This window comes from Orbicella faveolata, unplaced genomic scaffold (assembly GCF_042242905.1).
Source record: "Orbicella faveolata isolate gen_17 unplaced genomic scaffold, um_ofav_v1 contig_2, whole genome shotgun sequence".
Lineage (NCBI taxonomy): Eukaryota > Metazoa > Cnidaria > Anthozoa > Scleractinia > Merulinidae > Orbicella > Orbicella faveolata.
Genome location: NW_028301547.1, coordinates 14,561,553 through 14,589,350, shown reverse-complemented (window position 1 = coordinate 14,589,350; position 27,798 = coordinate 14,561,553). Strand labels below are relative to the sequence as shown.

Below are 27,798 nucleotides of genomic sequence, written 5' to 3'. Positions count from 1 at the left end.
GTTTAACACTACAACTTTCTTCCAGTAAAACTTGATGAGATCTGAGGCATCCACGGATGGTGGCCGTAGTTTTGCCCACGAGGATAATTCCTTAGTTTGTTGCAAATATTGAAGTCGTCATGAATGAATCATGAATATTAATTCAAAGATCAAGAAAAATAGTGGCTTACTAAATATTTTTCAGCATGCCTTTTAATGGATATCTTGGAAAGGGCTTTATTATTCACAATAAGAGTTGTTATGAGTGTCTTTTTCAAAGATTTCTTCCGTTTGGAACTAAAAAGCTCCAAGAACTTTCTTCTAGTTAATGCATATATTTCTCCTCCTTCTTTAGACCGATTCAGAGTTTTTTGTTAGTATAAAAGGCTGGTTTTCACTAGCGCATATAAAAGCATAAGCATAAGGCGACACAGGCAGAAACAGCCTTTTAATGGAAATTTCTCAAACAAAAAGGTGCTAATTATCAACATCTTACTGCGTCTACATATGTCGGCTTATGCTTATGCGCTGATGAAAACCAGCTTTTCATGGCGAGCCGCACGTCTTAGCAACCAAATTTGCCCACAAGAATTTTCCGGGCTATCCGCATGACGCTCATTAAAAATTGTTTATTACTATATGAGAAGCTACAGTTGAGAGTTGAAAGCCATACATTTAGTGAAATTAGACTCTGGTTTGATAACCTCCATTTCAACTGACGACGGGTAATATTTGAAGATGTTGAAGTATTCTGTCAATAGTCGTTTATTCTGTGTAGCTGTATAATCGGCAATAATTTAGCTCTAGTATCTATGGCGAGACACACTCAAACTGGTCGACAAATAAACGCTTAGCCAGTCCGCTGACAACAGCTCGTACCCAGGAAATTAGTACGCAGCGCAGACCTCAGTAGAGTCAGGAGTATTCACAAATACGATTGTCGCAGCTCCTTTAAACCGTTTGTGATTCGCATCCTTTCTTCTGCAACGTTTTATTTTTATTTTATTAAATGATTAGAGCAATTTTATTTAACTCTGAACCGTAAGTTGTTTAAATATAGAACCACAAGGGTCGTCTTTGTCATTTCATTTCTTATGCGCTAGGTCTGGAATTAAGTCAGTTCTGTAAATTATTTTTAGCAACACAGGTAAAAACTGGAACAATGTGTCAATGAAAGTGCAGTGCACGTAGTGTTTAGGAATCAAACATGGTGAGGGGATAGTGGGAAATGAAATACTAAGATCCACGATTTCAGAGCAAAAGAAATTGAATTGCCAGTGGTTGTCTGATTAGGTCAATTTTATTTACATCAATGCGGAATATTTACAGAACGAAACAATGTGCTATGAAAAATTTACCTCCTGAGAGCCGAGAGTCGCTCTACCAAAATTGTACTGTTCATCCGGTAAAATAATCAAACATAATAAGACAACAATTTAAGAAAAGGAATAGACCAATTTCGATATATTAAAACTCAGCCTAAAACAATAGACCTCAGTGCGAGTTTCTGGTGAATAACTACAGAGTTTGAGGGGTTTATTTCTTCCCCAGAGCCACGTGCTGAGGTCTGCTATGTCAGGCTGAATTTTAATATATCGAAATTGGTCTATTCTGATACACTCTTCATTAACAATTCTACAAGTCTACGCTGCGACAGTATTTTCCTATAAAGCAAAATTATATTACAACTATATTACTTACAACTAAATCGATATAATACATTTTGCCGAGAGTAATTTAATGTCTACAAATCAATGGTAATTACGAGTGGAATTTTTCTCAAAGTTACCAGGATCAGTTACGTGCTAATACTCCTAATACTCTTGGCTTTGGCTGGAGCTTGCCGCCTTTGAGCCGCCAGATTTCGATGCGGATTTCTTGGGAAGTAACACGGCCTGGATGTTGGGCAGCACACCACTGTCTGCGAAAGTCACGTGTTGTAAAAGCTGGTTGAGTTCCTCATCGTTTCGCACAGCCAGGAGCAAGTGGCGCGGGATGATACGGGATTTTTTGTTGTCTCGGGCGGCATTTCCCGCGAGTTCCAATACTTCTGCTGTGAGGTATTCCAAAACTGCGGCAAGATACACGGGTGCTCCCGCTCCAACGCGCTCAGCGTAGTTTCCTACGACAAATGGGCAGAAATATTAACTACCATTTAAAATGTCTCTCGGAAATCTTCACACATACACTGTACCAAACAAGAACACTACTCTCGCCAGCAAGCCACAAAACTACAGAACTAGTAACCGACTTTGACACACTAATAAAACATCGATTGCTTTTACGCCGTGTTTTGCCCGTAAACCTTGTAATGAAACGAACTTAATACTGTTCATTTAACTTGTCTAACGAGTGGCCTCGTGCTAAATAACATTATTTCATTGGATTTATCGTTTATAAATACTGAACAAACCTTTTCGAAGAAAGCGATGAATTCTTCCTACAGGAAACTGTAAACCTGCACGGGTAGATCTGGTTTTGCTTGTACTTTTTCCTCCTTTAGCTGCTTTTCCGCGTCCAGACATCTTGGTTAAATCTGATTGAGGGCAAATCCTTCAGCCGTTAAACGTAGTGTCTGTACCTGTTACACGTTGAGTGTTTTGCAAACTTTCAAAATGCGGTGCGATTATATAGCTATCACGTGCGAGAGTGCGCACGTGCTAAGATTTACCAGCAGCTGATTGGCTTCAACTTGCCATCGTGGAATGATTCAGCACGGGCTTTTCTCATTGACACGTTGGTTGTAATTTTAACAATTTTTAAGTCTCACTGATTTTTCACAAGTACATTGTGCAACTTGCACTGATATACTTGTGAAAAATCTAAAATATCTTTCGTGTTCAAATGTGAAAACAAAATAAACCCGCATCCATTGCGACATTAGGACCCTGAACTTTCCTACCACATTCGGCGATGAGCTCTCTGATTTTGGAGACCGAAAAAATCACTCCGCACACATCTATCCGCGCGTATCTTTTGCGTAACCAGGAAATTTACTGAAACCTTTCAGCTTTGTTTCACCTGTATCATCTCTAACTAAGGCCCAAACGTTGTTGAAAATAAACTTAGTGCATGCCATGAGTTCAAAAATCTTTAGCACGCATATCTCGCCCTACGCCTTTGAGAGATTGATCGACCACTTTCTTTACTATCAAACTGGCGGACAAATGCTGAAAAGTCTTAATTTGTTTAAATGAAAATGATGTAAGTAATTGAAAAGGTAATTGAAGTTGCAAAAATGGAAGTTCTTCTTATTTAATAATTAAAACTATTTTCTGTTTAAGAGAGTAAGGATATGAATTATTTAGGCCTCTCTTGAATTATTTCTCATCAACCTATGTGTGAACAAATTTTGGCATTTTCATGTTCCCTATTATTTAACCTCTTGTATTTGTAGTTGTTTCGGAGACTGAGTAACGTTAAACATCTCTTAGAAAGATACACTAGCACGCCACTTTCCCCGTGCTTAATTAAACGGTCGAAAAAACTCACCTTATCTTAAGTAATATCTCAACCGCTTTGGTGAAAAGTATAGTAACCAGGATACGGGTCAATAGTCCGAGAGGAAATGATCGCCAAACCTTACTTATGACTGAAGACGGTGCTGGTTACAAAGTGACCAGTAACTTGGAAAACTTTAGCTGGTAGTTCGCTCTGTGTCATAATCAGTTTCAGCTTGTTTAATGTTATCTCTGAATTCCGAATGTTGCGCGCGCAGTTTGTCACCATTCCGAGACCCGATGCGTTGCATAACTATTATGTATTCTGCAAGTACTTACAAATGTAAATTAATGTGTGTGACTTGAAAGAAATATAAAATATTTTACTATCCCAGTTTCGACAGAGATTGCTTGAACAACTGACACAATGGCGAGGATTCAAATGTAATGTGGTCATTCCATGGTCTGCTTAAAAATGTTTTAAATCCCTTCAATCCCAGTATCTATCCATTATCAATATACCACTACCTCACTCACACTTGTACCGACTAACACCAGAATAGTGCAAAGAATAGTTCAATATATTACCAATGATTATTTCAGTTTACTTAGGGAGGTCAAGTCAGCCGGTTATGAACCAAAAGGAATGGCTGGATCACGTAGTCCAGTAATCAAGAATCTCTCTTTCTTTTTCGTCGACGTCAATTCAAGAACACGATCACTGAGAGGCAGACATAACCACACATTTCATCGATTGTTCATCCACCACATTTACTTGTAGAGAGGTTTATTACACTAGACATCACATATATCTCATGTATGACTTAGAATAACCCCTCCCTTACAGTCCCCGCCCTCCTAACCCCCCCTCCTCACACAAGAAAAGAAGCAGCTCGAATACTAAGCTAAGCAGATCCTCTTAGCAACGGAAAGCTTCAGTAACTGCTGCTATGGGGATTTGCTAGAATGTCAGAAAATCATTCAGCTGATGGAAAGTCCAATCCTCTGTGACTACCCACGTGATGTGGGTGGCTATGTTTTGTCAGACGCTAGAAAAATACCCAAACCCCTGAACAACCTAGCACACAGAACAGAACACGGCAAGTAGCCGGACCCCATGAGCAAGTCAAGATACGGATACGGAACGGATTACGATACGTCCTGGTATTGAAGGACGCAAACTACAGTTGTTTCACGCCCAAAAGTGAGTATTTAGAGAGAACATAGTGGCTAGTAGAATGCGTTGCGAGTTGCCAGTTGAAACTTGGTTCGTAATCTATCGGCCTCCAGTTGTCTGAAGTACGCCGAGTCCTCGTCCCGCTGAAGATTTTCTTGGAATTCTCGCACGTCACGCTCCAGCTTCTTACGCAAGTCTCCTCTCATCTGCCGCACCACCTGAAATACACACAGCCACCAAGATAAGCACGGAAAGCAACACAGTGCAAAGTATATTTACAACATACCGTTGTCTGAACATACTTTTGCGTCGGCACAAATGTGATCTTATTTATCAAACCACCTAAAGAAACATCCAAATGGAATGATCACTACTCTTTTCGGACGATGCCATGGATCATATAGTAGTCAATAAGAAAATAAAGATCAGTGGAATGGCTCGACTCAAAACGTTTTATTATTTACAGTTTGTGCAATGTAAAGAATTGTTTCCAACTAGAAGAGAAATTAATTTTTTTACTAAGGTAGAAAAACGCCCCAAGATAACTACAGATCTAAACCGAACAAGGATGCTTAAGACTGGAAAAAAGACTCAGGCGGATTAGAAAGTTGAACTCGACAAAAAAGCCTAAGTTTTCAAGATGAACAAGACCACAAGAACGTCGCTAGACAAAAGGGCTTTAAAGTGATTAGTTTAATGACTCTGCCTGGGTGTCTTGGAGCGATGTTCAAGCTCCTACCCTTGTGGTTTAATTAGAAACGCACAGCAGTAACACACAACGTGGGTGCAGTGAAATCATACTGGCTGCACATCAACATTTCAAATTAGTAAGTCTGGCCGGTAACTCACCTTTTCTTGTGCTTTTTCACGCACTTCCATCTCATACCTCTCACGAGCGATTCCTTCCGCTAACATAGCGAACTGGTCACGATAACTTAAAAGACATTAAGGAAACAAAACAACAATATACAAGACTTCAAGTTCTTCTTGAAAATCTCAGTTAGTTGAAGTCTCGTTGTTTTGTCAAAAGAACTCAAGTTTCAAGTCAACATCCCGTTACTCCCTCCGTCTTGCTCCAATGCATGCAATCTTTTAGCTCGTCACGTAATTCCTTGAAGGACAAATTGCGTGACAAGCCTCCTCAGTCGATCCCAGGGTCTCTAAAACTTAGAGCAAACACAAAGCTACAACCAGGTACAAAAGTAGTTGAGACATCCTACCTTAGCGAGACAACTCTTCACCGTGCTATCGCGCGTTATCTTTCCCTCCTCCCCCCCTTTTTCCAATGTTGCTAGCTAAGCAATATAACTTAAAAGAACAACTCTGAATCAGGGAGAGGGGGGCTAATTGTTATTCTGTGACAAATTTGTTATTTACGATCCATTCAAGTACGTAAAGCCACTTTTCCACAAAGTGTATCAACATTTTTGCAGCTCGTTGTAGCGGAGGGAACAATACGAGATAAAGGATACAAGTTCTCTAGTGATTCTATTTCGTTCTGCTGTTTCTGAGCCAGGGCTTCTCTCTTTTCCTTAGCGTACTCTCTTAATTCACGTATACGCTGCTTCTGAATATCCAAACCATCCTCGAACAACCTCTTGAAGATCTACAGGAAAGAAGAAAGACTTTTGTGATAAGTGAATAAAGATGGTGAATTTTTTAGACTTTTTTGGTGTTAAATGTTTAAAACACAAACAAAGATATCGCAAAAAAAACACACTGGCTGATTTTTTGCTTATAACTGGGACATCACGCATTGTCTCCCCACAATAAACGTTACAAACAAGGCTAGTACCTTCGCTTATTTCAACCTCAAACCTTTCTTTTTTTGTCACGCAGTGCTCAATGTAAAGCACTTACCTGCTCTTCACGCGTACGCCGTTTCAACATCCTAGCCCGCATGCGCAGTTCATATTCGTCGTAGTAACGCCGAGCACGCGCAGAGACTTGTCGTTTTTCCCTAAGCTTTGCTTTGACTGTACGCTGTTGTTGTTGTCGCTCTTGTTTTTCTCGCTGAAAACAAAGTGGAAAGAAAAATTGCGAGACCAGTCCGGAAAACAAGAAACTGACAGCACAAGAGTCTACCCCAGTTCGTCTGAAACAAATATGTTTTAATCCTAGGATGAGAAAAGCCAGCTGGCTTGTCAGTGACGGCACTTCCATAGCATGAAGCGCCTAGTGGTGTCGCTACTCCCCCTGGGCAGGTTACCCCCAGCATTCCAATTGGTCAGGTTGAGCTACGTTCCCATATTAGGATATATACATTACTAGGCTGGAGCCCGGGACCAGTCAATTTGGGGTTCAGTATTAACCAATACAACACTGCACCTGGCACATTTGTCTGAAACCTAGGTATGGCAGAAATAAAGTTTTTCTTTGCAAAAGAAGCCAAGAATACATCAGTTCTACCAGCTCCTACTCCTACTTACGTATAAAAAGCCCCAAATGGGCCCAGTATTAGAAACGACAATGTTCTCTTTCCTTAGCAGGGAAGGGTTGCAAATTTTTTGCGATTGAAATTCCCTTTAGCCACGATATAATTTAGCTCTAGCCATGATGATCCTACCATTCTGAGATTATGGTCCAAATCTTTCTTTAATATTCCCACTAAAGCTTCCTGCCGTTTCTCAGCGTCTTCGATCATCTTCTGAGTCTTTGTCTTTTTGGCTTCAGCGCCAGATTTGAGAACAGAACTCAGGTGCCGCGCCTGCTTGTTCCACATGCTGTGAGCGGTCTGGGGCGAGACGTGCAAGAAAGGGAACTCTTCCAACATGGCGGGTAGCAGTACTTCCGGGTGATCTGGTAATAAGAATAAGTTGAAACTTAATGAAGCAACTTCAGTCTTACACAATTTAGTCCATCAGCTGAGAGCCGAAAATTTGGGTTTATGGCTCACTTGAGAGGAACAGCCGAAACATGCCTTATCTTAATCTTCGACTATTAAGCATCATACAAATGTATGATAGTAAGGAAAGAACAGTAGCTTTCACTTTGTAAATCAAATTTTAAATTTTCTCCTATATACCCTTCTTTTGCCGCCATCTTGGATTTTTGGGGAACGCCTAAAAGTGGTTTGTATTCCTTCAATGTGAGCGAATAGTGTTTCAAATGTGAATTTTAAACGTATCGGAACTACAAACAAGATGTCCGTTTGTTCTAGTGATTGAATTACCAGCACATGACGTCATAAGTGACGTCAAAACGCCTGATTATTGGTCACAATATGATCATTTTGCACTTATAATCATTGCAAAAACAATGTGGGGTGCGGTTCTCAAAATTATTTCATGAAAAGAGGGCAGGTAAATAAAATATTTATATAAATTGTAAGTCTGTTAAAACAAAACCCTCAAAAACATTTGCCTGTTTCCTTCATCCAGTCCCAGTTCACAAACATGCGGTCTCACAGACGAAAGTACAAACATGTTTCCTCTACACCATGATCTGATCAATGGTGGATGAATGCATTGTTTGTGGCTGTTAGGGCTCTAGGATAGCCCAGGAAGCTTCTTCACGACCATTGGGCTATTACTTCATCACAGACCTACATCCATAAGGAGTTGGCTACAGCACGCGTCAAAGAAGACATCAAAGCTGTAGGAAAGCTGGTGGATCAGCTCAAGGATGTTATCACCTAGCCATAGAAACAAGACGTAGCAGTAACAAGCTTGTCCATGCCGGGGTATCAAAGCGACAACAGAAGTATGTGATGACTTATTGCAGGCCAAGAGCATGGTAAAGAAGGCAGTCAATGACTTTGTAACGACCGTTGCTCATCTAATCCCGCCTCAGTTTACTTAGATCCATTGAAGAAAGCCAAGCTAAAGTCTTTTAAGGATCTGTAGGCTGTGTGTAAGGTTCGCAACTAGGATCGGTAGTACTTCCTCCTCGTATGAATCGTGATGTATTTGCTCTGATGGCACTTGTCGGTCTCTTGCCGATCCTTGTGGACTCCCGCGAAAAACAACTGCGCAAAGCCTCCCGACAGAGGCAAAACCCTCCCAACAGCTAGAGTGACGCATCACAGTCACCGAGAAATACCCAGAGAACGCTCCAGTATTTTCAGTATACCTGGAATGGTGGTCTTGCAGAAGTTGAATATCCCGGCTCTCTAGAGGTATGTCTCATGTGGTCGCTAAGAGAGTGTTTGAGTTGGTAATGAAAACCGGCAACAGGAACGTGGACGAAGTGTTCGACATGTATCGCGAGGTATCAATCAAGAATGTCAAAAGATTTTAAAGTGTCTACCTCTGACGGTGAACAGTACAAGAACATACTTCCTGCCCATACTGCGAAGTCAGGGAACAAGCTTTTCAGTGTCACCGCAAACAAGCCTGACACTGCCAATTACCTCGTGTCACAGTGGAAGAAAGAAGCATTCTGAGGCAGGCTCAGTGACCGGATCATGTACGTGACAACCGAAGATCAGTGCTAGAGACTAAGACGCAGCCACATACGAACTAGTTCCTGAGATAGGGTGTAATCATGAAGAGGCTGATGTGATTATGGGTCTCCATGCTCGATACGTGGGAGGCAAGTGCGTCATGCACTCCGACACCGATATCTTTGTCCCACTGCTTGCTCAAAGCCAAAACCTTGGAATGTGCTACATTAATGGACGAGGCGGAAAGACCGGAATGTTATAAAAGACCAGAATGCTATTTAGTTATTAACAGCTTGGAGAAGTAACTTGACCAAGGCATTGACAAGCTCTACTTCATGAAAGTCCTAATTGTCGTACACACGATCACAGGCTGCGATACTCTCTGGTAAGCAGTTCAGCTTCTAATTCCCCAATACAGTGAAAGGTACGTCTGAGCTATGGCGAGAACTGGGAAGGAATGAACAGTATACATACTGGAGGAGGCACTCATGTGACAGCTGTACGAGAAGGAGAGCCAGAGTATGGATGCGCTGCGCTATGAAGTTCACTGCGCTAGAGGCGAGAAAGTTTAGCCAGAGGCAGTCATCTCTATGACGTCGCGTTACAAGAGCAAATTATCAAGCAGCAATCGGGAGAGGAGCCGTCACCACAGAGAAGACAGTTGAAATACGACGCTAGTAGCGGAGTATTTTTGACAAATTTTGACGTGTGTGGAAAGGTGCTCAGAGATATAACTTCTCGATCGGAACTAAAACTAAGGAGAAAAAGAAAAATAAAATCGTAGAAGTATCTGCTCAAAACATTGAGATATCCAAACACCGTCACGGTCATGATTTACCGTGTTTAAGCTTATGACTTTGAGAAGTTACAGATCTAAATGCAAGTGACAGCAGTGACAAAGGGCGTTATACGAGCCTGGCGTTTCTGTACTCGAACGAGCTCTAGACTGAAGTATCTACGTTGAGCTATGGTATATTGGTTCATGGCGTATTGTGCTTACCTAACTAAACGTAGAAAAAGGTTTTTTCTAGTACTGTGATGTGGGGCACCTTATTAGTAATTTAGTTATTTCAGATGGTTGAAATAGAGGTTGAATACATAAACTAGAAAACAAAATGGCGGCCATTGTGATGTAATTTATGAGGTCATCATAGCTTGAACAACTACAGACAATACTGAAATAATATCTAAGATGCTAATTATTCCAAATGTACGCCCAGGCAAAATAACGTGTGCCTTTAAGGGACCGTTCATTTTTTATGAGAGAGTGGGGGCTGGTGGGATTTGGGAAGCACCATTTAAAAATCGCATGACCCCCCCTCAGCTTACCAATTTTTTCACATGGCCCCCCCTTATAGCGGTCATTTTTTGGGATGACCCCCCCCTAAAAAAAATTGAACACACAATATTTAGATTTCAACTTTTTTAATATTTCTCTATTATCCCCCTACTTCACGTTATTGTGCTCACTATGAAGACAATATTTACAATCCCAATACTACAGAGAGCTGTTGTTTAAAAAACAAATCAAAAGAAAGAGAAGTCAATCTCGGATCTCCTAGTTATGGCTTGCCCTGAGCGTGTGGCATTTGGCCTCTCATTGGCATCTTCCTCATCTGAATTGATGGATGCAAGAATGACGTCACTTGAGTCATCTCCTCCCCCAGAGTCAATGGTATCACTGTCATACTCATCATTGTCACTTTCATCCGTTTCACTGCTGTCAGCACTTGCCCTGTTGTCATTTTGTATCAATGTCCTGGCATTTCTCAGTGTTGGTTGGCTAGCTCTGAGAGGACTCTTCTGCAGCAAGCATGAATGTCTTACAATTGCCTTTCTCACTCTTGCTGCTTTTCAAATGTTGCTTCAGCCCGAGGTGGTTCAAGTACTTGTTTAGTTCTGGAACACGTAGCTTTTTAAGCTTGGTTACATCTTCGCACAACTCAGTCCAAGGATAATCCTCATATGATTTATCTTTTGCGTCCCTACTTAACTTTGCCTTTTCTTCTGCTCTCTTTTTCCTTTTAAATTCCAGCACTTCAAGATGCTGAAAATAATCCACCAGAAACTTTGATTTGACAATAAACTTGCCTGCAAATAGAGCAACGCTCTCTGGGTCAGATAAAACCAGCCTGCCACTTCCGTGCTCTTTCTTCGCTTGGACCCTTGGCTGCCAGTCATCTGGATCACGCCCTTCTTTTGGGGTCTTCTGGTAGGAGAGGTAGTGGTATTCCGGTAGGCAGGAATGGTCAGGAACTGGTTTAGGGTATATTTCTATGGGTGGTCCAGTCCATTTACAACAAAAAGAACAAATTTCTCCTACCTTTTCTCGACAGGACAACTTTAGAAACTCCCTGTAGTTCTTCCCCTCCTCATAGTGCTCATTCATAAACTTCTCAATCTTACGGGAGTAACAGTGGCCTAGAACAGAGTCTTTCCTTGCTCCTGCATTGTGATACTGAACCAAGTACGAAGTGTTGTGAAAAAACTGGAAATCTGTGGATGTGTTGTGTGAAACACATTGTTACATTTAACTTACAGATGTCTATTTGGAAGGTTTTTACCTCTACTCTAGTGATAGGCATTTGTGACCCCTGTTGGAACAAATGGCATTCTAAAGGAATTTTGCAAAGCCACGAGAAACGATCGTTAAAACAGAAAGCTGTTGAAGTACAAGAAGATGAGCCGGTAAGTGTTAATTTTTGGTCAGTGTTCCTATTTTTATCTGGACATTAAAAACGCATGTATGCTTCACTTTTATAATGAGAAACTTCTGTATTTTCCTATTGTGCAGATAGCACCTAAAACTGTTTGAACATTTTTACAATAGTATGTGTCTTTCAATATATCGTTTGACTCAGGTCTAAATTTCACTACACGAATACAACATCAAACGGTTACACGAACCATGATCATTCAATAATATCAGTTCAATATAATAAATAAATAAAATCGTCTTTCCTTTTCTGGTAGGTCACTAGTTCCTCCGCTGCTGATGATACAACCATACCTCAGGGTCTCCGGAAAACAAGCCTTGGCTATATTGTTAATCCAATCGGGAAAAGAGCGCATTACTACATGAACATCATGAAAGAGGCTCATTCCAAAATGCGCAATAGTGGCGAAAGCGACGAGTCGTTTAAGAAAAGGTTTACAGCTGAACGATCCAGGCAGTTTGACATCTTACAAGCAAAAGAAGCAATCTTTCTAAGTGCGGATGGCTGTTCAGAAAGGGCGAGTGAGTTTTCCATGCCAGGGTACCAGTTGAAGCCCAGTGATGGAAGAAAACTGAACTTCTCCATCAAAGAGCACAGAGCAATGGTGGAAAAGTTGAATGTCATATTGAAAGATGTAAAGGAACACGATTCCACACTCTTTCAGTCCAATGGGCTTGCGAAGAATTTGCCCACAGTTTTAATGTAAAACAGATCAAATGTATAGAAGCTAAGTTTACGACGGTCACGCAGGACATGGAAGCACTAGAAAATAAGAAGAGCAATTATAACAGCATATTCAAGAGCATACTCAAACAGCACATCAACAGAAGGAGAAGGAAAAAAGAAAACCGCAGAAAGTCAAATGAAAGAAAGAGGAAGCGGACTGAAAACAACGTCCAACGAGTTTATGGAATCTGTGTTGGAAACCCGCTAGGAAATGATCTTCCACAATGCCTTGTGTACCCTCCTAGAACGGCCGTCCCGGAAGAGTGTATTAAAGTTGAGGATGTTACCACGTCGTTATTTAGAAGAGATGGGCCATACATCGCACAGCTCTTGGAAGGGAATTATTTTACCAATGCTGCAAGAAGCAGAATCACCACAAACCTTGAGCAGGCAGTCAGAGATTATGTTTACACCCTCATGTACCCTGAAGAGTACACTCTGACGGAAAGCATTGCTGCTTCTTGCAGCATTGGTGAAAGAGACTCCCATAGCAGCACTAGCGGCGACGAAGAACTCGAAGACAGCGAAGATGAAGATGAGTGCCAGTGAAAGTTGCATTCGAAAATAACAGTGTTAAATACTTCTTTTCAGTAGCTACAAATGCTTTTTGTCGCCAAACGTTTTTTTTAACGGAGAAGGAAAGTTTGTAATAAATTTGTATCCTGCCTTCTATGTTTATTCTATAGCAATTTTTTTGATATCCAAACATGATGCCATTTTAAAGTTTTACTAAAATATTTCACATGACCCCCCCCCCCTTTTTCCCTTATTTTTTTGGGATGGCCCCCCCTCGAAAGCCATTTTTTTTCGCATGGCCCCCCCCAAATCCCACCAGCCCCCCCTACCTTATAAAAAATGAACGGTCCCTAAGAAAAGAAACATATAAGAAAATAACATTTCGAATTCCAAGATGGCGACCAAAAGGAGGGTATTGGGGGTAAATTTAAAATTCGATTTACAAAGTGAAAGCTACCGTTTTATCCTTGCTATCATGCGTTTTTATGACGCTCAATAGTCAAAGATTAAGAATATACAAGTTTCGTTTGTTCCCCTTAAGTGAGCCATACAACCACCTCAGCTGATGGACTAATTTTGTTACGACCAAGATGCACATAACATTTCACAGCGATTGAGTGCTTTTGGTACGTAAGTGAACTAGAGTTTTGATAAAGTATCTGCGCCATTACGCCGGGACAAATCAACACCTGAACATGAAATAAAAGCTGGGGGCATTCATTTGAAGCTTGGTATTTATTTCAACCGAGAGTCAATTGGGATCTTGCTTCTATTGGACAAAAAAAGGAATTCTTCTCTTGAGTCAACCCTCCTAGCGGGATCGTGCGAACGAGTGCTGCGAATCAGCTCGGAGACGAAAAAGACTTTCAAGCTTTCACACAAATTGAACAAAGATTTCAAATAACTAACCCAGGCTGTCGCTTCTCCTCCTGCCCAGCACAGGACTCGCTGATGCACTTCTCTTTCTCCCTTTAACTGTTGATGCGGTTTTTCTGGGTCGCGATTTTCTATTCTGTGAGCGGTAAACAGCTTCGAGTCTTCCTCGCTTCTTCACTGGAGACTTTTTTTTCGGCTTCTTCTTAGGAACACTTGGTGATAACTGTGAATGAAAAGTAACGTGCAGTCAGAGTGACGTCAAATTAGCCAATGAGCCAATCAGAACTCGAAGAAACTTGAACTGTAGAAAGCGCGGGAAAAGTCCTATCAGCCACAGCATGCAACTGGTCTTGATCTTGGTACTGATTGGTTGAAAGAACACAACCTTCGCTCTTATTGGTTGAAGCTAAAGCACGAATGTCTTGAAGTAATTTGAGAGTCTGAGAGACCTAAGCGGAGTTAAAACGAAACAAAGAATCGAAAGCCACTGGAAATAGCGATTGGAAAGTACACCATAAGAAAGAAAAGTGCTTCCTAAGATAACTTGAATATTGGAATTGGAAATGAGGAAAAGACAATAAAAAACAAACACACTATTCTATGCATCCTGAAGCCTCACAACTGGGAAAAAGGAAATATATAGCATCGATTCAAATCCTGCTTCAACGTGTAACATTGGAGAATCACAACTCGGTAGCTACTGTGCAATGGAAAACTCCGTCTGTCATCAGATCTGAGAAAAATCGTTCAATAACTAAATAAGCTGTTAAAACATAGCAAAGTAGAGCCTCAATGCTGAGCAAACCAAACAGCCGAGGCTTGTGACCCACCGGTAGTTTCCGTTTGTGTTTTGCACTCTTCTCTCTTTCTTTTTCCTGTTGTATTTCCCTTAACTGGTCACGATATGTCCTGCGCATGGCTTTAGTGTGTCGTTTCCGCTGCTCCTCAGCCTCCTCGTACAGTAGGCGCCTTAGCCGATCCATTCTTCCCGAAACGGGAAACGTCTCCACCGTGTCACGGAACGTTACGCCGCGACGAGCAAGGCGCTCAGGAGAAGAATCCTCTTCCGTTGATTCTGATAGGAAAACACGTGTTTGTTATAAAGAAGTCGTCACGCAGAAGATTTCTGCCACAACTAAAAGCGAGGCACATCGATACCTACTCAAAGCAAAACTATATGACTTCCGCCAACATAGGCCAAGCCATTATACTGTTTTGACTTTGAATTTGACTGGCCAAAAATATAACATTTTCTCTCAAACTGATTAGACGACATTGCTCCGGCCGTTTAATGAACCAATTCTAGAAAATTCTGAGAAATGTAGGCCACGCAACAGAATGAAAAACATGAATAATATGTGATTGGGAAAGTCAGTGCACAAATACAGCCAAACACTCGCTAAATGAGCACTGCCTTACCTTGACCCCATTTCGTGACATTAACAATTTCACTACAAGTAAAGCATGACATGGTATTTCTCTTTAGGGAACACCACTCGTTCCTCTGTTCGACTGTACAACAGACAATGGCTACATAAGAAAGTAAGAAGGCTTCAGTTCACCTTTATAGCTGTGATTCGTTCTTGGACCCTTGCTGCTCCCCTCAGCTCGACTGCTCAGTCGGGATGTCGATGTATCTCCTGTCATCCTTGCGGCAGTGGGCCCGAGTCGTCCGTAATCTGATAAAACAAGTACAGGTTACTGTATACCTTCGGTTCCGATGACTCTAATTTTAAACCATATACATAGCTTACAAACTAGGCTACTTCAGTATACTAGTTTTCTACTGCAATATATAGAGGCGGGTGGAGAGAGGCACTTTGAGAGTGAAGTGACTTGCCCAAGAACACAACACAATGTCCCCTGCCAGAGCTCGAACCGGACCGCTCGATCTGGAAACGAGCGCACTAACCACGAGGCCACCGCGGTAGGAAATAATGAAGTTCGTTTATTTATACCGCTTACCAACAGCACTGTCGCTATTCTGCGCTAAATCTTCGTCTTCATGTTCTCTCTCGCTTTCACTGCCGTCACTTTCCTCGGCTTCCTTTGAAGAGTACTTTGCCAAAAGCTCTTCAGCAACATTTGATCGGCGAACTGGGGAATGTTCAACGTCTGTTATTCCTGTTTGCAGTCTCGCAGGCAATGTTGATGCTAACGGCTGGAAAAAAACACACAAATGACCAAGTCTGAGGGCTTAACTCTGCAGCTGTGACATGGTTGCCACCGACCTAACTTTTCAAAATTCCCTGACTTTTTCCTGACTTTTCCCTGATAAAAATCAAATTTCCCTGACCAATTAAATACAAAATGTCAGGGTTAGTAGCAGCTTCTGGCCTCAACCGCCGAGTTTCCTAACCAGTCTCCTCTACTAACTATGCCTCAACTTTCAGCCGTCCTATCCGCCCATTCATGAAGATCCATAAGTTTTCAACAAAAATATCATTGAGATCACAGTGTCTCCAAATGTTTCTTCCAGTCCTCAATGGTCTTAAATCAGCCGTGTTAAATTATCTCAATTTTCCCCGACTTTTCTTCAAAATGTCAATCTTTCCTGGCTCAAAGTAAAATTCCCTGACTTTTCCCTAACCTTGCAGAATTCTTTTTTCCCCTGACCATTTCCTAACCTGTGGCAACCATGCGTAATTACGACGTACATGTAACTCTAACGGGATCTGTGTGGTGTCGTTTCTTACATCGACGAAGAATGATTGAAAAAGAGAAACGAAAGAAATGGGAAAGGGAGGCGTTTGCATCTAGTCAACAAGTTTATCCTATGGGTAATGTTAAAGACACTTCCGAAAGGTGGTCAGATGATTTTTTTAACGCACACCATAAATTCGAAACTCATCGTCTACTTCTCCTTCACCAACAACAGTCCTTGTCAAGACTACCGACGTGTACAGAAGATCAACTCATACTCCTGGGTCCACTAATCTACTGCTTAGAGAGTGTAAGAGTACTCTCTCAGAAGTAGTGAAAATCTGCAGTGAGATCCATCACAGTAATACCTAAAAAGTAATATCGTAACATACTTGTGGTCTTCTTAAGCGGCTCAATCTATCCGCTACCAAGTCACTTTGTTCTGGTTTTGACGTTCGGTCTGCTAAACTGCTCCGGGGTGCTGCGTGAGGCCTGTAACTAGTAGATGGTACTGTTGACGATACCGGCAATGATGAACCTGAGTATGGTAAAACAGACACCGTCATCGACTTTAATCACATATACGATATCGAAAATCTCAAAGCATGACCAGATCATAGGAACTGAGCCATATTTGTTGGTTTGATTTTGTAGAGCAGCACTAGAAAAATGACAGCAACAACCCGTTTTAGTGAGGATGATTGACTTTCAATGCGCGAGGATGAATTTGAAACATGCTGCAGCACTTAAAATATTGCTCAAACAATTTAAATACGCAAAACAATTTTTTCGCTAGCAAGTCAAAGGTCATCAAGTTTTTCACTCCGTAAATTGAACAATGGTTCGTTTTTCAAAGACTCCCAGCCTCTCACGGAGCTAAACAGCGCACGTAAAAAAACGAACCACGTTGAAACCGCCACCTTCCAGTTAAATTTCGCTTTCAGTTGGCCAAGTAAATACATGTAAATAGAAACGAACATAAAGATCATCCACAAAAATTTGGATTAGCGTCGTAATTACTTGAAAGGTCGGTCTCTTGCGAAGATTGTACGCTCAGTCAAAGCTGGTTCCCTGAGTGTCTGTAAGCAAAATCACCGACGGAGGTTTTGTCTCTTACCCGCAGAAGAAGAGGTGGCTGTGGTTGTTATAAGTGACCTGGCAAGTCTTTCTCTTAAGGATGCCGCACCACCAAATGCATCAGTTGTAACAGCACCACTGCTCGCTCGGACAACAGAAGGACCTGAAATATGTACACAACGCTTATCAAGGATTGTATGAGTTTGAAATTACATGTTAGATGACTTTGTCTCCTTGCAAGGAAGAGGGAAACACTTAAATATGGAAAATTAATGGACAGTTGGGTGAAACCAATCTAGTTGAAGGGTCCACTTTTTGTTGTGTTTAATAGCAACCTCTACCAAGGAAAGCGCAATACATATGTCTTCTCTGCCAGCACCCACTGTGGAGTGATAAACGGCAATCAAATTGTTATATGAATACGAGCTTGTGACTAATTACAATGTACTGTTAGAGGTAAGATTCTTACGAGATGATCCTGAACCAGATAAAAACACTGAGTCAGTCAGAGTAGATGTGGTCCCTATCACAGCAGCAGGGGACGGCTGAGTGAAGCCTGTACTGGTCACAGCACTGATACTCCTTGGAACAGCGGCTGAAGGATAGGCATCTCCTGTTGAGACAACAAACTGTCTATCAGGGAATTGAATCGATAATCTAAGACAAAATTAAAGTAAGGAAGTATAAATTACCTTTGAAACAAACTGCTGAAAGAGGTAACCCTCTACCATAAATATTTTGACAGAGAAGACTAAAATAAAAACCTCCATGAAAGATTACATGTAAATATTTCTTGAAAAGAAAACGGTGCCATAATCATTTCTTCCTATTTTACGCCATATCATCAGTTCCGTTAAGATTATCCCACAAACGCATTGAAAATTGCCAAATTAAAGTAAAACAAGATTCCTTGGGGTACAGTGGTGACTGCCAAAGAAACTCGCCTGTGAGGGGGTAGGTAAAAGCTCCCGGGGCAGTCCTTGTTAGTCTGTTGGCTACCAATCCTGAGCCAGGTTTAGTCGCTGCCCCAGTGGGCTCACTCCTTGACAAACGGTTAGCTGGACCTGATGGTACATCAACAGTGGTCGCTGCACTAACCCCAGCTACAGACTGAAATCCTATGACACACGACAAAAATGGTAAAAATTCAAACTGACTTCAAGTACCAGTTCATAGTTTCATTTTAAGAACCAGCATCATTGTAGGAATGTATTAGGAAGTGAACATACTAGAGCGTTTTGTGATTGTTGAAAGTAATTCGTGTTTGCTTTCAATTGGTTTTGGATTATTACACTTTGTGGTAAGTTTAAGCCCTTGTGCCACTTTTTTTTCAACCAGATGTTATCCAAACTCGATCCCTAGTACACTTTTTCTTGTGTTTTGCATTGGCTATCAGTATTTTGTTCAAGTTTTGATTGGTTCACTGGATTGTGTGTTCCTTTGTGATTTGCCAGACTAAACACCTGTACAAGGATTGAAATATACTGAAACAAAATACACCTCTATAAAATACAGACAACTTAGATACACATAAATAGACAACTCTCAAGGGTGGATTACCACTAGCATGGCAAAATGAACAACTCCATAATATGAGCCCCTACATGTATCTAAAGCAGACACCTCTTTGTGATGGTCACTTAGGAGAGACTAATTCAGACAATTCCCTCTCTAAGGTGGACACCTTAAAAGTGACTGGTACTAGTCCAGGAACATCAGTGCATTCTTTGTAGTCCGAGTCTTTGGATGTCAGTGACTGAGGAGCCTGGAATACTACTACACAGTACTGTAAATTTATTTACCTGACCCCAGAGATAAGTTAATCATTTCACAAAATTTGCATTGGTATTAATTTTATTAGTTTCTTCCTCAATCTGTGAAATGGATGAACATTCAGACAATGAATCCATACCTGGCACCCTCCCTTGTGGTTGTGTATGATGAAAGTGATGATGGTAATGATGATAAACAGGAGTTGATCGCCCACTGCTGTCCCCTGATCTGACATCTGTGACTTCAGTAGTAGCTGGCTGCTCCCTTGGTCGCACACCCAAGGCATCAAATCCACAAGTCTCTCTGCCAATGGAGTCCTTTGACGGTTCCAGTGGTGATATTTGCTCAGGCCATGCAGCAGATGTTGATGATGTGGACAAAAAACTGTCTGAAGGCTTGTCACGGCCCTTGTTGGAAGAGATCATAGTCAGTAAATTAAAGTGCAACTACTGGTTTCAACAAGTTAAAAATAACTGAGTTTAGTGCAGACTCAGTGTATATGTTGTGCTGGAAATACACAAATCTGATTGGTTCTCCCATTGTTGTCTATTCACGGATGAAACACCATCTCATGCATCGCATTCAAAGGTTGGTTTCATCCCATTGGACTAGTGATGGACAGAATCCACCGGTCTGATTGCAAATTCCACTAGCCCCAGGCTATCGGACACAACTTTCTTGTTACACTGCCGCAGGTGTATTTTTGATTATTTGCTCATAGAAAACTTGGGCTCAAATAGACCATCTGTTAGTATTATAGTTTACATGCTTACATATATCAGTAAAATAGGTCAATGCTAGAATTACAGCACGGCAAACTAACTGATGATTGCCTGAATAAAAATCTGTATAACATATATAAATAAGACAAACTTGTAAGTTAGAGTATTTTGCTGGAGATTAAGATGCACAGGTTCAGATAGCCTGCACACATACTCAGCTGAACACCACATATTTCAGTCTTTTGCATGTTGCTTAAAATGTGGCACATCTTATTTCACATGTTGCATGTACCTTATCCTTTGATGCTGAGGAGTCTGTGAGCTCTGTAGGTGTTAATGTGTACTGTGTCAGCTCATCTTCTATTGAAGTGGCATCACGACTGAGTAAGCTGGATGATTCAGGCTTCCTAGAAAAATATCAAATAACTTATGAAATAAATTGTCAGTGTTAGTAGGTATGAAGACTAAGTCAAAACTTGTTATGAGGACCCAAAAATTATCATCTTCATTTGGCAGAATCTTTCAACCACATTATTTTGCAAAACTGTTAGACAAGTATATAATTATAAAATAAATTTTTGTATCATGATACAGTCGAACCTCCAGTTGCAACCACCTCTCCTCAGTGACCAATTTTCTAAAATACCAAAAGTTTCTCAGTCAAATCCCTATATTTGGAACCTCTTGTAAGCAACCACCTCTAGTGAGTGACCGCGACCATTTGTGGAACCAAAAGTTTGAAATTTTCTTTTGTTTTTAATCTCCTGTAAGGGACCACTTGACAGATAATAGAGCATAAATTAGATAATAAGGTGTTGTAACATTATCGTATTCTTGGGTAGCACAAGAGATGGAAATTTCTGAATGGAAAGTACTGCATTTTTTCTCAGAGTTGACTTTTCACTTGAATGGCACATTTAAAACATGGGGTAAGTCCCTGCAGTTACCATATGCTAATGAGGCAAAATTTTGACCCTACATGGTCTAAGCTCTTGTAAGTGACCACCTCCCTTAAGCGACCACCTAAGCTTGACATTTTAGGTAGTCGCTTACAGGAGGTTCAACTGTCATTAATAAGAGGTACCATAGAAGCACAGGGAAGAAACAGTGAAATGGCATGCCTGGCCTTCTTGTCATACCAAAGGTGGAATATCCTTTCCAAGCATTGAACACCAAATCAGATAGGCAAAGAAGACGACCTGGTCATGCAGGCCTTTTAAAAGCAAGGAAGGATCTGGACACTCAAGCTCTCTGATAAATGGAAGATGGTGAATTTGCAGCTTCACGAATATATGATAAAGAAGAAACAATGCTGCTTGGCACCCAACTGCTATCTGGATGGTCATGGATTCGAATCCTGTCAAGGACTCAGACTTTTCTCTGTCCCATGTTTGTGGCAGTATTTCTTCTTTATCACTCAAGTTCTCTGTTAGTAATTTATTTTTAAAGAAAAACTCACCATCTGGCCCCCCCCCCCCCCCCCCCTATATGTGAAAATTTATTTGAAGCGATTCAGATTGAGCAGTGACAGCTTAGTGTGAAATAAAAATCTCACCTCGTAGTGTATCCTGCAGGTCCAGTCCTGCCAGATTCTGATCTTTGAGAAAGAGCAGTATCACCTAACACTTCTCTTCCAGTACCCTGTACAGATCTTTGACCATCTATAAGGCCACCAGCTGCATTGTCAGTAAAAACCCTACTAGCCTCCTGAGAAGTCCCAGTGATCATTGGAGTAGGAACAGACATGCCAGATGTTGAGTCTGGGAGATGATCGATGGCATCTTTCCTTTCTGGTGACTTTGATGGCACTCTGTCTGAGGTAGTCTCCCCTAGTCTGATCAGCTCAGCTGTTGAGTCTCCAACGACTTCTGCTCTTGTGTCACTTAACTAGCGATTCAAGAGATCACAAGTGATAACAATTTTACAGTTACATGTGTGTAGTAAGAGCAGCAAGCCAACCACAGTGTAAATATATGAACTAACATATTTGGTAAGACTACCTAGTAAGTAAACTAAGATATTTATGTGTGAGCTTCTCAATTCTGTAGTTAAGTATAATATGGCTGACCACTATATGGAATTTGAAACAAAATATTAAGTTAAACATCTTCTCGCTGGATCAAATCTTCTACACTCATTTTGGTTTTCCTGTTTTTCCATTTACACTATGGCTTCTTCTGCTATTAAACAACATCTTGTGTTCAGCGAGACAGGCTTGAAAATGTTCAAAACAGTACATAATTTACACTTTGTCACTAAAAATGTATTTCTTTTACACCTTTGAGGTGTCAGCATCAAAGCCAGTGGAATTTCCAGCATCCCATGTAACAAAATCAGCAGGTGCTGCTCTTTTTCCTTGAGCATTTCTCTTAGGATCTTGAGTTCCTGCTGCACTTAGCAGTTGCGACGTTTCTCTGCCCAGCTGAGCATCATCTCTGAATTTGCTTGGCCTATAAAGTAAAAAAAAATGGTAGTCATGGTTGTACAACTAAGTCTGGTCCAAAACAGAACAACTGGGCAAACCAAGGGGAACTAGAAGTTCATATTAAATGCAGTGTAGCAAGAATTTTCAGTATCTATAGCACATGATGTTAAATGACTGCCTATTTGCATGACTAACACATCAAACATTTTGCACTGACTCAAAATTCAACCCCTGCTTGCACTGGTTTCAAAAATGTAACTCACATAAGATTGTAAAAGATATTTAATGGGTATCATGATTAGTTCACTCAAGCTGATCTTTGCAGATCTCTTCTCCCACTTCTCATGCCCTATTTGGTAAGTATTTATGAGCCTACCCTTAAAGTGAGTATTTAAATCATCACATTGGGGTAGCAATAACAGGTCATTGCTGCTTATAAGGTTGCTTCGGACACCTTAATTATACCACTGTAGACCATTACCTGGCTCCACCATCCTTTTAGGAACCTGCATAATTTTACCTTTTTTACCTGGTATCATACATTGATTTGTTTTTTATCAAAAGAAATGCACCTGCTTGTTTGTGGCCTTGGTCCATAGAGAACATCATAAGAAGGACCAAACTCCTCTCTTAGTACTCCAGAAATGACGTCATGTTCTGATGTCAGTAGATTAGAGTCATCTTCATCAGAACCTATAAACAACAATAACATGTCAAAGGCATGGTACAGTTGAATCTTCCAAATCTTGACATTTCATCTATGTTGATAGTATCCTCACTGGTAAATACAATGTAGATGTTCCCGTATGTATCCCTCAAGACCCTTCACTATCACCTTAGTGAGAGGGTTGTCTAAAAATCTTCAAGCTAATAAATTAATATATACCTATATAATATAGATAGGACCCTGCGTGTGCTCTGATTGGTCGAAAACCCATGCTTTTATTGTTTTTCGCAACATTTCCTCTACAAGCAAATGAAGAAGCCTAAGCCATGTGTTACACTGTGATAAAACACTCAGGGCATTTGAGAACACTTGAGAAACGTAGAAAATACTCGCCCGCAGCTCGTCTTTTCTATATTTCCCTCATGTTCTCAAATGCCCTGAGTGTTTAATCACAGTGTAATACATAGCTTAGGCTTCTTTATTTGTTAAATAACATAGTTACACTACAGAAGTCTACGTAATGCCTCTTATTAGAACTACATGTACTTGTCCTCAAAACTTTTGAGCCAGACGTTAACCATCAGAGGTACTACACAGATCTGTGAGGTGCTACAATGTCGATATGGAATTGTTCAGTTTGAAATGTACTTAGATGTCTCTCTGATTGCGGAAGAGAAATAAGAAGAACATGCAAAAGGCATTATTAAATTTGCTGAGGAACAATAAAACATTGCAAATTTTTTGCAATGTCTCCAGCCAGGACTCGAACCCGGACTGCTTAATCCAGAGTCCAGGGCACTAAACATTAAGCCACTGTGCCTCACACTACCACCAATAAGGAACTATTAATGAAAACAGGTATAATCAAATCAAAACACATGACTACATTAAAAAAAAATAATCAAACACCAGAAGACACTCAGCCATAAAGACTGTTGGCAGAGACTTACAGCAAAGCATAGTGACATGCATGCATACCTTCACCATCGACATATTCCATGAAGTACTCAAGCAAACCAGCAAAAATCTCCAGAAAGTTTCGTATTGAAACCTTGTCACCCTCAACAATGGCCTTCCCAGAAATGTGTGAGAGATCCACATTAAGGACATCGGTAGCTACCAAATTAATCACAGTTTGGCAGTTTCTAATGTGCTGCTCAGCTGAGATGGGATTCTCTAGAATGCCTGTGTGATCAGTAAGTTGTGATAAGTAAATTGCTACATGTATAATATTTAAGCTTCCTATAAACATATTATTTAATTGATCCCTGTTGTGGTCATGTTGACTAGTTAAAGACTTGTTAACGCTCCCAGAAGCTGATCTCCCAAATTTTGTACAAATCTCTAGTAAGCTGAGGAACATACTTAGTATGCAAATATGTAATTCTATGACATTTGATCAATTTTTATTTAAAATCCACTTAATAAGACCTCTAACGGTCCAATCAAAGATGTTTTCAAGTTGACTGTTTCTACGGATCATAGTGTGGTAATCTTTGAGCATAAAAAACCTTTTTTGAAGGTTATACACTATAAATATGCAACTTGGACTACTTAACATGCCAGACCTTACCCTGCAAATCATCGCCAAGCAGACCTTTGTAAACTCCAACAAAAAAGGTGTCACTGCATTCCTCAAGTCTGGTGACCTTACCAGGAAGGTTGCATTTGTCCAATAACTCATTTGCAATAGCTATGAATGCTGAAAAGATATTGATGATATCATACTTTATTACTCCTCTCAGTTACCATGCATACTGTGACTGGTCCGTTTCACAGACCATATTCTACTATACTCCTCACTAAAACGTGAAGCTGTTTGTGGCAGCCAATATGCCTCATGATTTATCAACCACGTACTCTTAATGTTGGTGGCAAATGAAATGTGTAAAAATTTACTACAGCTATGATTTAGAATTGACTTGTTTTACTTTTGAGATATGTCAGTCATTTGAAGCTGTTCGGCAAGACTTGAAATGGTTTTCCAAACCTGTCAGACATACAGCAGAGATACAAATGTATAAGAAATATCTTACTAACTTCGCATATTTCCCACTACACTGTGAGTTAAGGATCCTCATTTTTATTCCCCCTCGATTTATGACCCACACACTTTGCTTTGGGCCATAAATTAAAGAGGAAAAAACTTGGTCCCAGCCATACAGAACAGAGCTTGAACTCAGTTGGTAAGAGGTATGTATTCATTGATAAACTCATTAAAACGTGTGGCCATATCATACATTTATCTTTATTTATCACTATTTTACCCTATAAATTAAGGTTGAAAGGGTGAGAGGACACCACAGATTAGAGTTGCCATTCCTCAAAACAGAATAGCACTTAGCAAAAAAATTGAAGATGCTCTTGCCATTCTATTATAAACAGAAAAACCAAAGTCAAAACATTTTTTATATGAGCATAACCACTATTTAGGACGTCAGTTCATTGGGTTTGGTTGCCATTTTTTTTTTCTTTTTTGGATTACACCTTTGATCGGGAAAAGACACGAGGTCTATTTTAATATACGACATTTTATTTAGCGATCTGTCTCCCCACAGTTTGCACATTGCATATTAACACCCTCAATAAAACCATGACAACCATGACCACTGGGAAAACGGGTCCAAAATCACTCGATTGCTTCTTGCCATCAGTAACATATCTTTGCCCTCCAATTTCTGTTCATTCTTGCAAAGGATGAACAGAATAGTGCCTTTTTTCGGTCATGTGATAAGAGAATCTAACTACAAGCTATAAATTGAAACGCAGGCAGTCAGGAGACACTGTGAGGAGGTACAGCTCACAGCTAAAGAGTCTGTGATGGTTATGGTTTTTTATAGCCGTGGGTCAGAAACATATTTTGCCTTTGCTTCGTTTTTCAGTAGAGCACAAAATAAACTAGAGGACTGGGAAGTACACCAACCTTCATCATCCACAGCCTCCAAGGATCCATCATCACAATCCATTCTCTGAATGCAACTTTCCTCAACTTTACTTTTCAAAACACCGAAGCCATCTTGTTTTGAACTGACTCCGCAATTGAGGTTCGCAACGTGATTGGTTCAATTTAAATTCCTTCCCAGTACTTCGTCGTCCCGTTTGGCGTGTTCGCGCGTGCATGCCGCGAAGCCTTTGTAGTACAAAAATGTGAGAACTGAAAAAAGACTGCACGCCATTCAGGTTCTTCCATCAAAATTTCTTAATTTGAAAACTGTAAAAATCTTTCCCCTCGCTGTTGCATCTTATTACGCACTTGCTCCACCAACTAGCCCTCTATACTACTTCAGCACCTTCTATGCACACTGTGGCTAATTCTTTCGCCGATCAAAGAGATCCAAGTATTGCCCAATCTGATTGTTCAAGAATGTGGTCACAGATTTCATTGAACACGTGTTCACCCTGTATAAAACGCGGAAAATATAATAACTTTAAGCATCAGTCTATTATATCTCACCGGACTGCCTTGACTCCATTTCTGCTTGCTTTGTTTCTCCCAATCGGCCTCCGATCTGCTTTTCAGTTGTCAAAACTCAGTCACCGAATATGCATAGTGGCGCGATCAACAAGAGCAACTAGAGCACTGCAATAATCAATCCAGCAGAACATCAGGGATTAAAAAAACACTCGATGGATTTTTTTTCTATACTTGGCCCACTCAAAGCGATGGATGAATATTCAATGCAATCCAAATCACTGAGTTTCAAATTCATTCAAACTTTTTGGGGTCACTTGAGTTTAGCTTCAACTCAGGAAAAAGTTGCCCTGATTTTCACGCTTGTGGTTTGTGGTAATCAATATTATTTCATATTCTCTCGAATCGCAATGCCATTGTACATTATCCTGAATTCATAAAAGGTGTAATTGCTTTCCGAAGATTATTACTTTCACTTATCTCCCGATAACGCGGCCATGTGGAGAATAAGGGGTGAACGTAAGCGGAAAATCGCTGTGCTAACCAAAAACAAGACATCCATTACAGTGACTTTCTGCTAGCTCTCACCGCTTACCCGCGGCATGGCTGCGTTACCGGGAGATGAGTCAAAGTATATATTTCACTGTTATTGCAATGCTACCCCTGCAGATCTTAGCATGGTTCCGAAACATCGTTGAGAAACAATAATAATTTATGAATTCATGATATACAGAAATGTACACTGATGGCATGACTGACTGATTGACTGACCGACCGACCGAACGATCGACCGACTCACTGACGCACTGACTCACTGAGTCACTGACTCACTGACCCTTCGTGTAACTAAGGATTGCCAACACATCATTCTTGTTTCCTTTCTCACTGCTACAATTAGGGTGTAGTTTGAACGAGAAACCTCTTTGTATTTTCCGGCATCTTTCCTTTAATAGAAATTATTAATGAAATAGTTTTTAAACAAATCGTTCTCTTCCTAAAGATACATTTATAACTACATGTACACGTTTCGGACGTATTTAAGTCATCTTGCGCCCGTGAAACCTTTTTCCAGCAGAGAAAAGCTGAGGCCGATTTTCAGTAAACATAGGCACGCAAGGCGTGCAAGAGTTATTTTTTCGTGTGAAGTGTTGGAGATGGAATCATTCATGGTACAGTAATGATTTGGTTAATTTGACAAGTTTTCTTGGTTGCGATGTTACATCGGTCATGGTAAGATAGCTGAATAGTAAGCCATAAAATGTTT

The 27,798-nt window shown here is 40.6% G+C and overlaps 2 protein-coding genes across 4 annotated transcripts; both read right to left on the bottom strand.

Annotated features, from left to right (window-relative positions):
* Positions 1-1,260: 1,260 nt before the first annotated feature.
* LOC110062950 (histone H2A, embryonic-like) lies at positions 1,261-2,591 on the bottom strand. The gene is made up of 2 exons (XM_020769893.2): positions 2,393-2,591; positions 1,261-2,101 (listed from the first exon to the last, which is right to left on the bottom strand). The coding sequence occupies exons 1-2, from the start codon at positions 2,502-2,504 to the stop codon at positions 1,794-1,796; spliced, it is 420 nt and encodes a 139-aa protein (XP_020625552.1). The 5' UTR covers positions 2,505-2,591; the 3' UTR covers positions 1,261-1,793.
* A 1,573-nt stretch (positions 2,592-4,164) lies between these two features.
* Positions 4,165-26,178, bottom strand: LOC110062949 (uncharacterized). 3 transcript variants are annotated; one of them, XM_089289788.1, is made up of 21 exons: positions 26,046-26,178; positions 24,696-24,824; positions 24,101-24,307; positions 23,028-23,148; positions 22,309-22,480; positions 21,586-21,917; positions 20,323-20,437; positions 19,448-19,715; positions 18,480-18,653; positions 18,005-18,148; positions 17,576-17,698; positions 16,851-16,996; positions 15,781-15,976; positions 15,378-15,494; positions 14,646-14,890; positions 13,849-14,038; positions 7,163-7,395; positions 6,457-6,609; positions 6,069-6,202; positions 5,446-5,530; positions 4,165-4,814 (listed from the first exon to the last, which is right to left on the bottom strand). In XM_089289788.1, exons 1-21 carry the CDS (start codon positions 26,086-26,088, stop codon positions 4,650-4,652), a joined length of 3,492 nt encoding a protein of 1,163 aa, XP_089145914.1. In that variant the 5' UTR covers positions 26,089-26,178; the 3' UTR covers positions 4,165-4,649. The 3 variants fall into 3 exon arrangements, with proteins under 3 accessions (XP_089145914.1, XP_089145915.1, XP_089145916.1); XM_089289789.1 differs by having other exon boundaries at positions 22,309-22,474; XM_089289790.1 differs by lacking the exon at positions 18,480-18,653.
* Between the last annotated feature and the right edge of the window lie 1,620 nt (positions 26,179-27,798).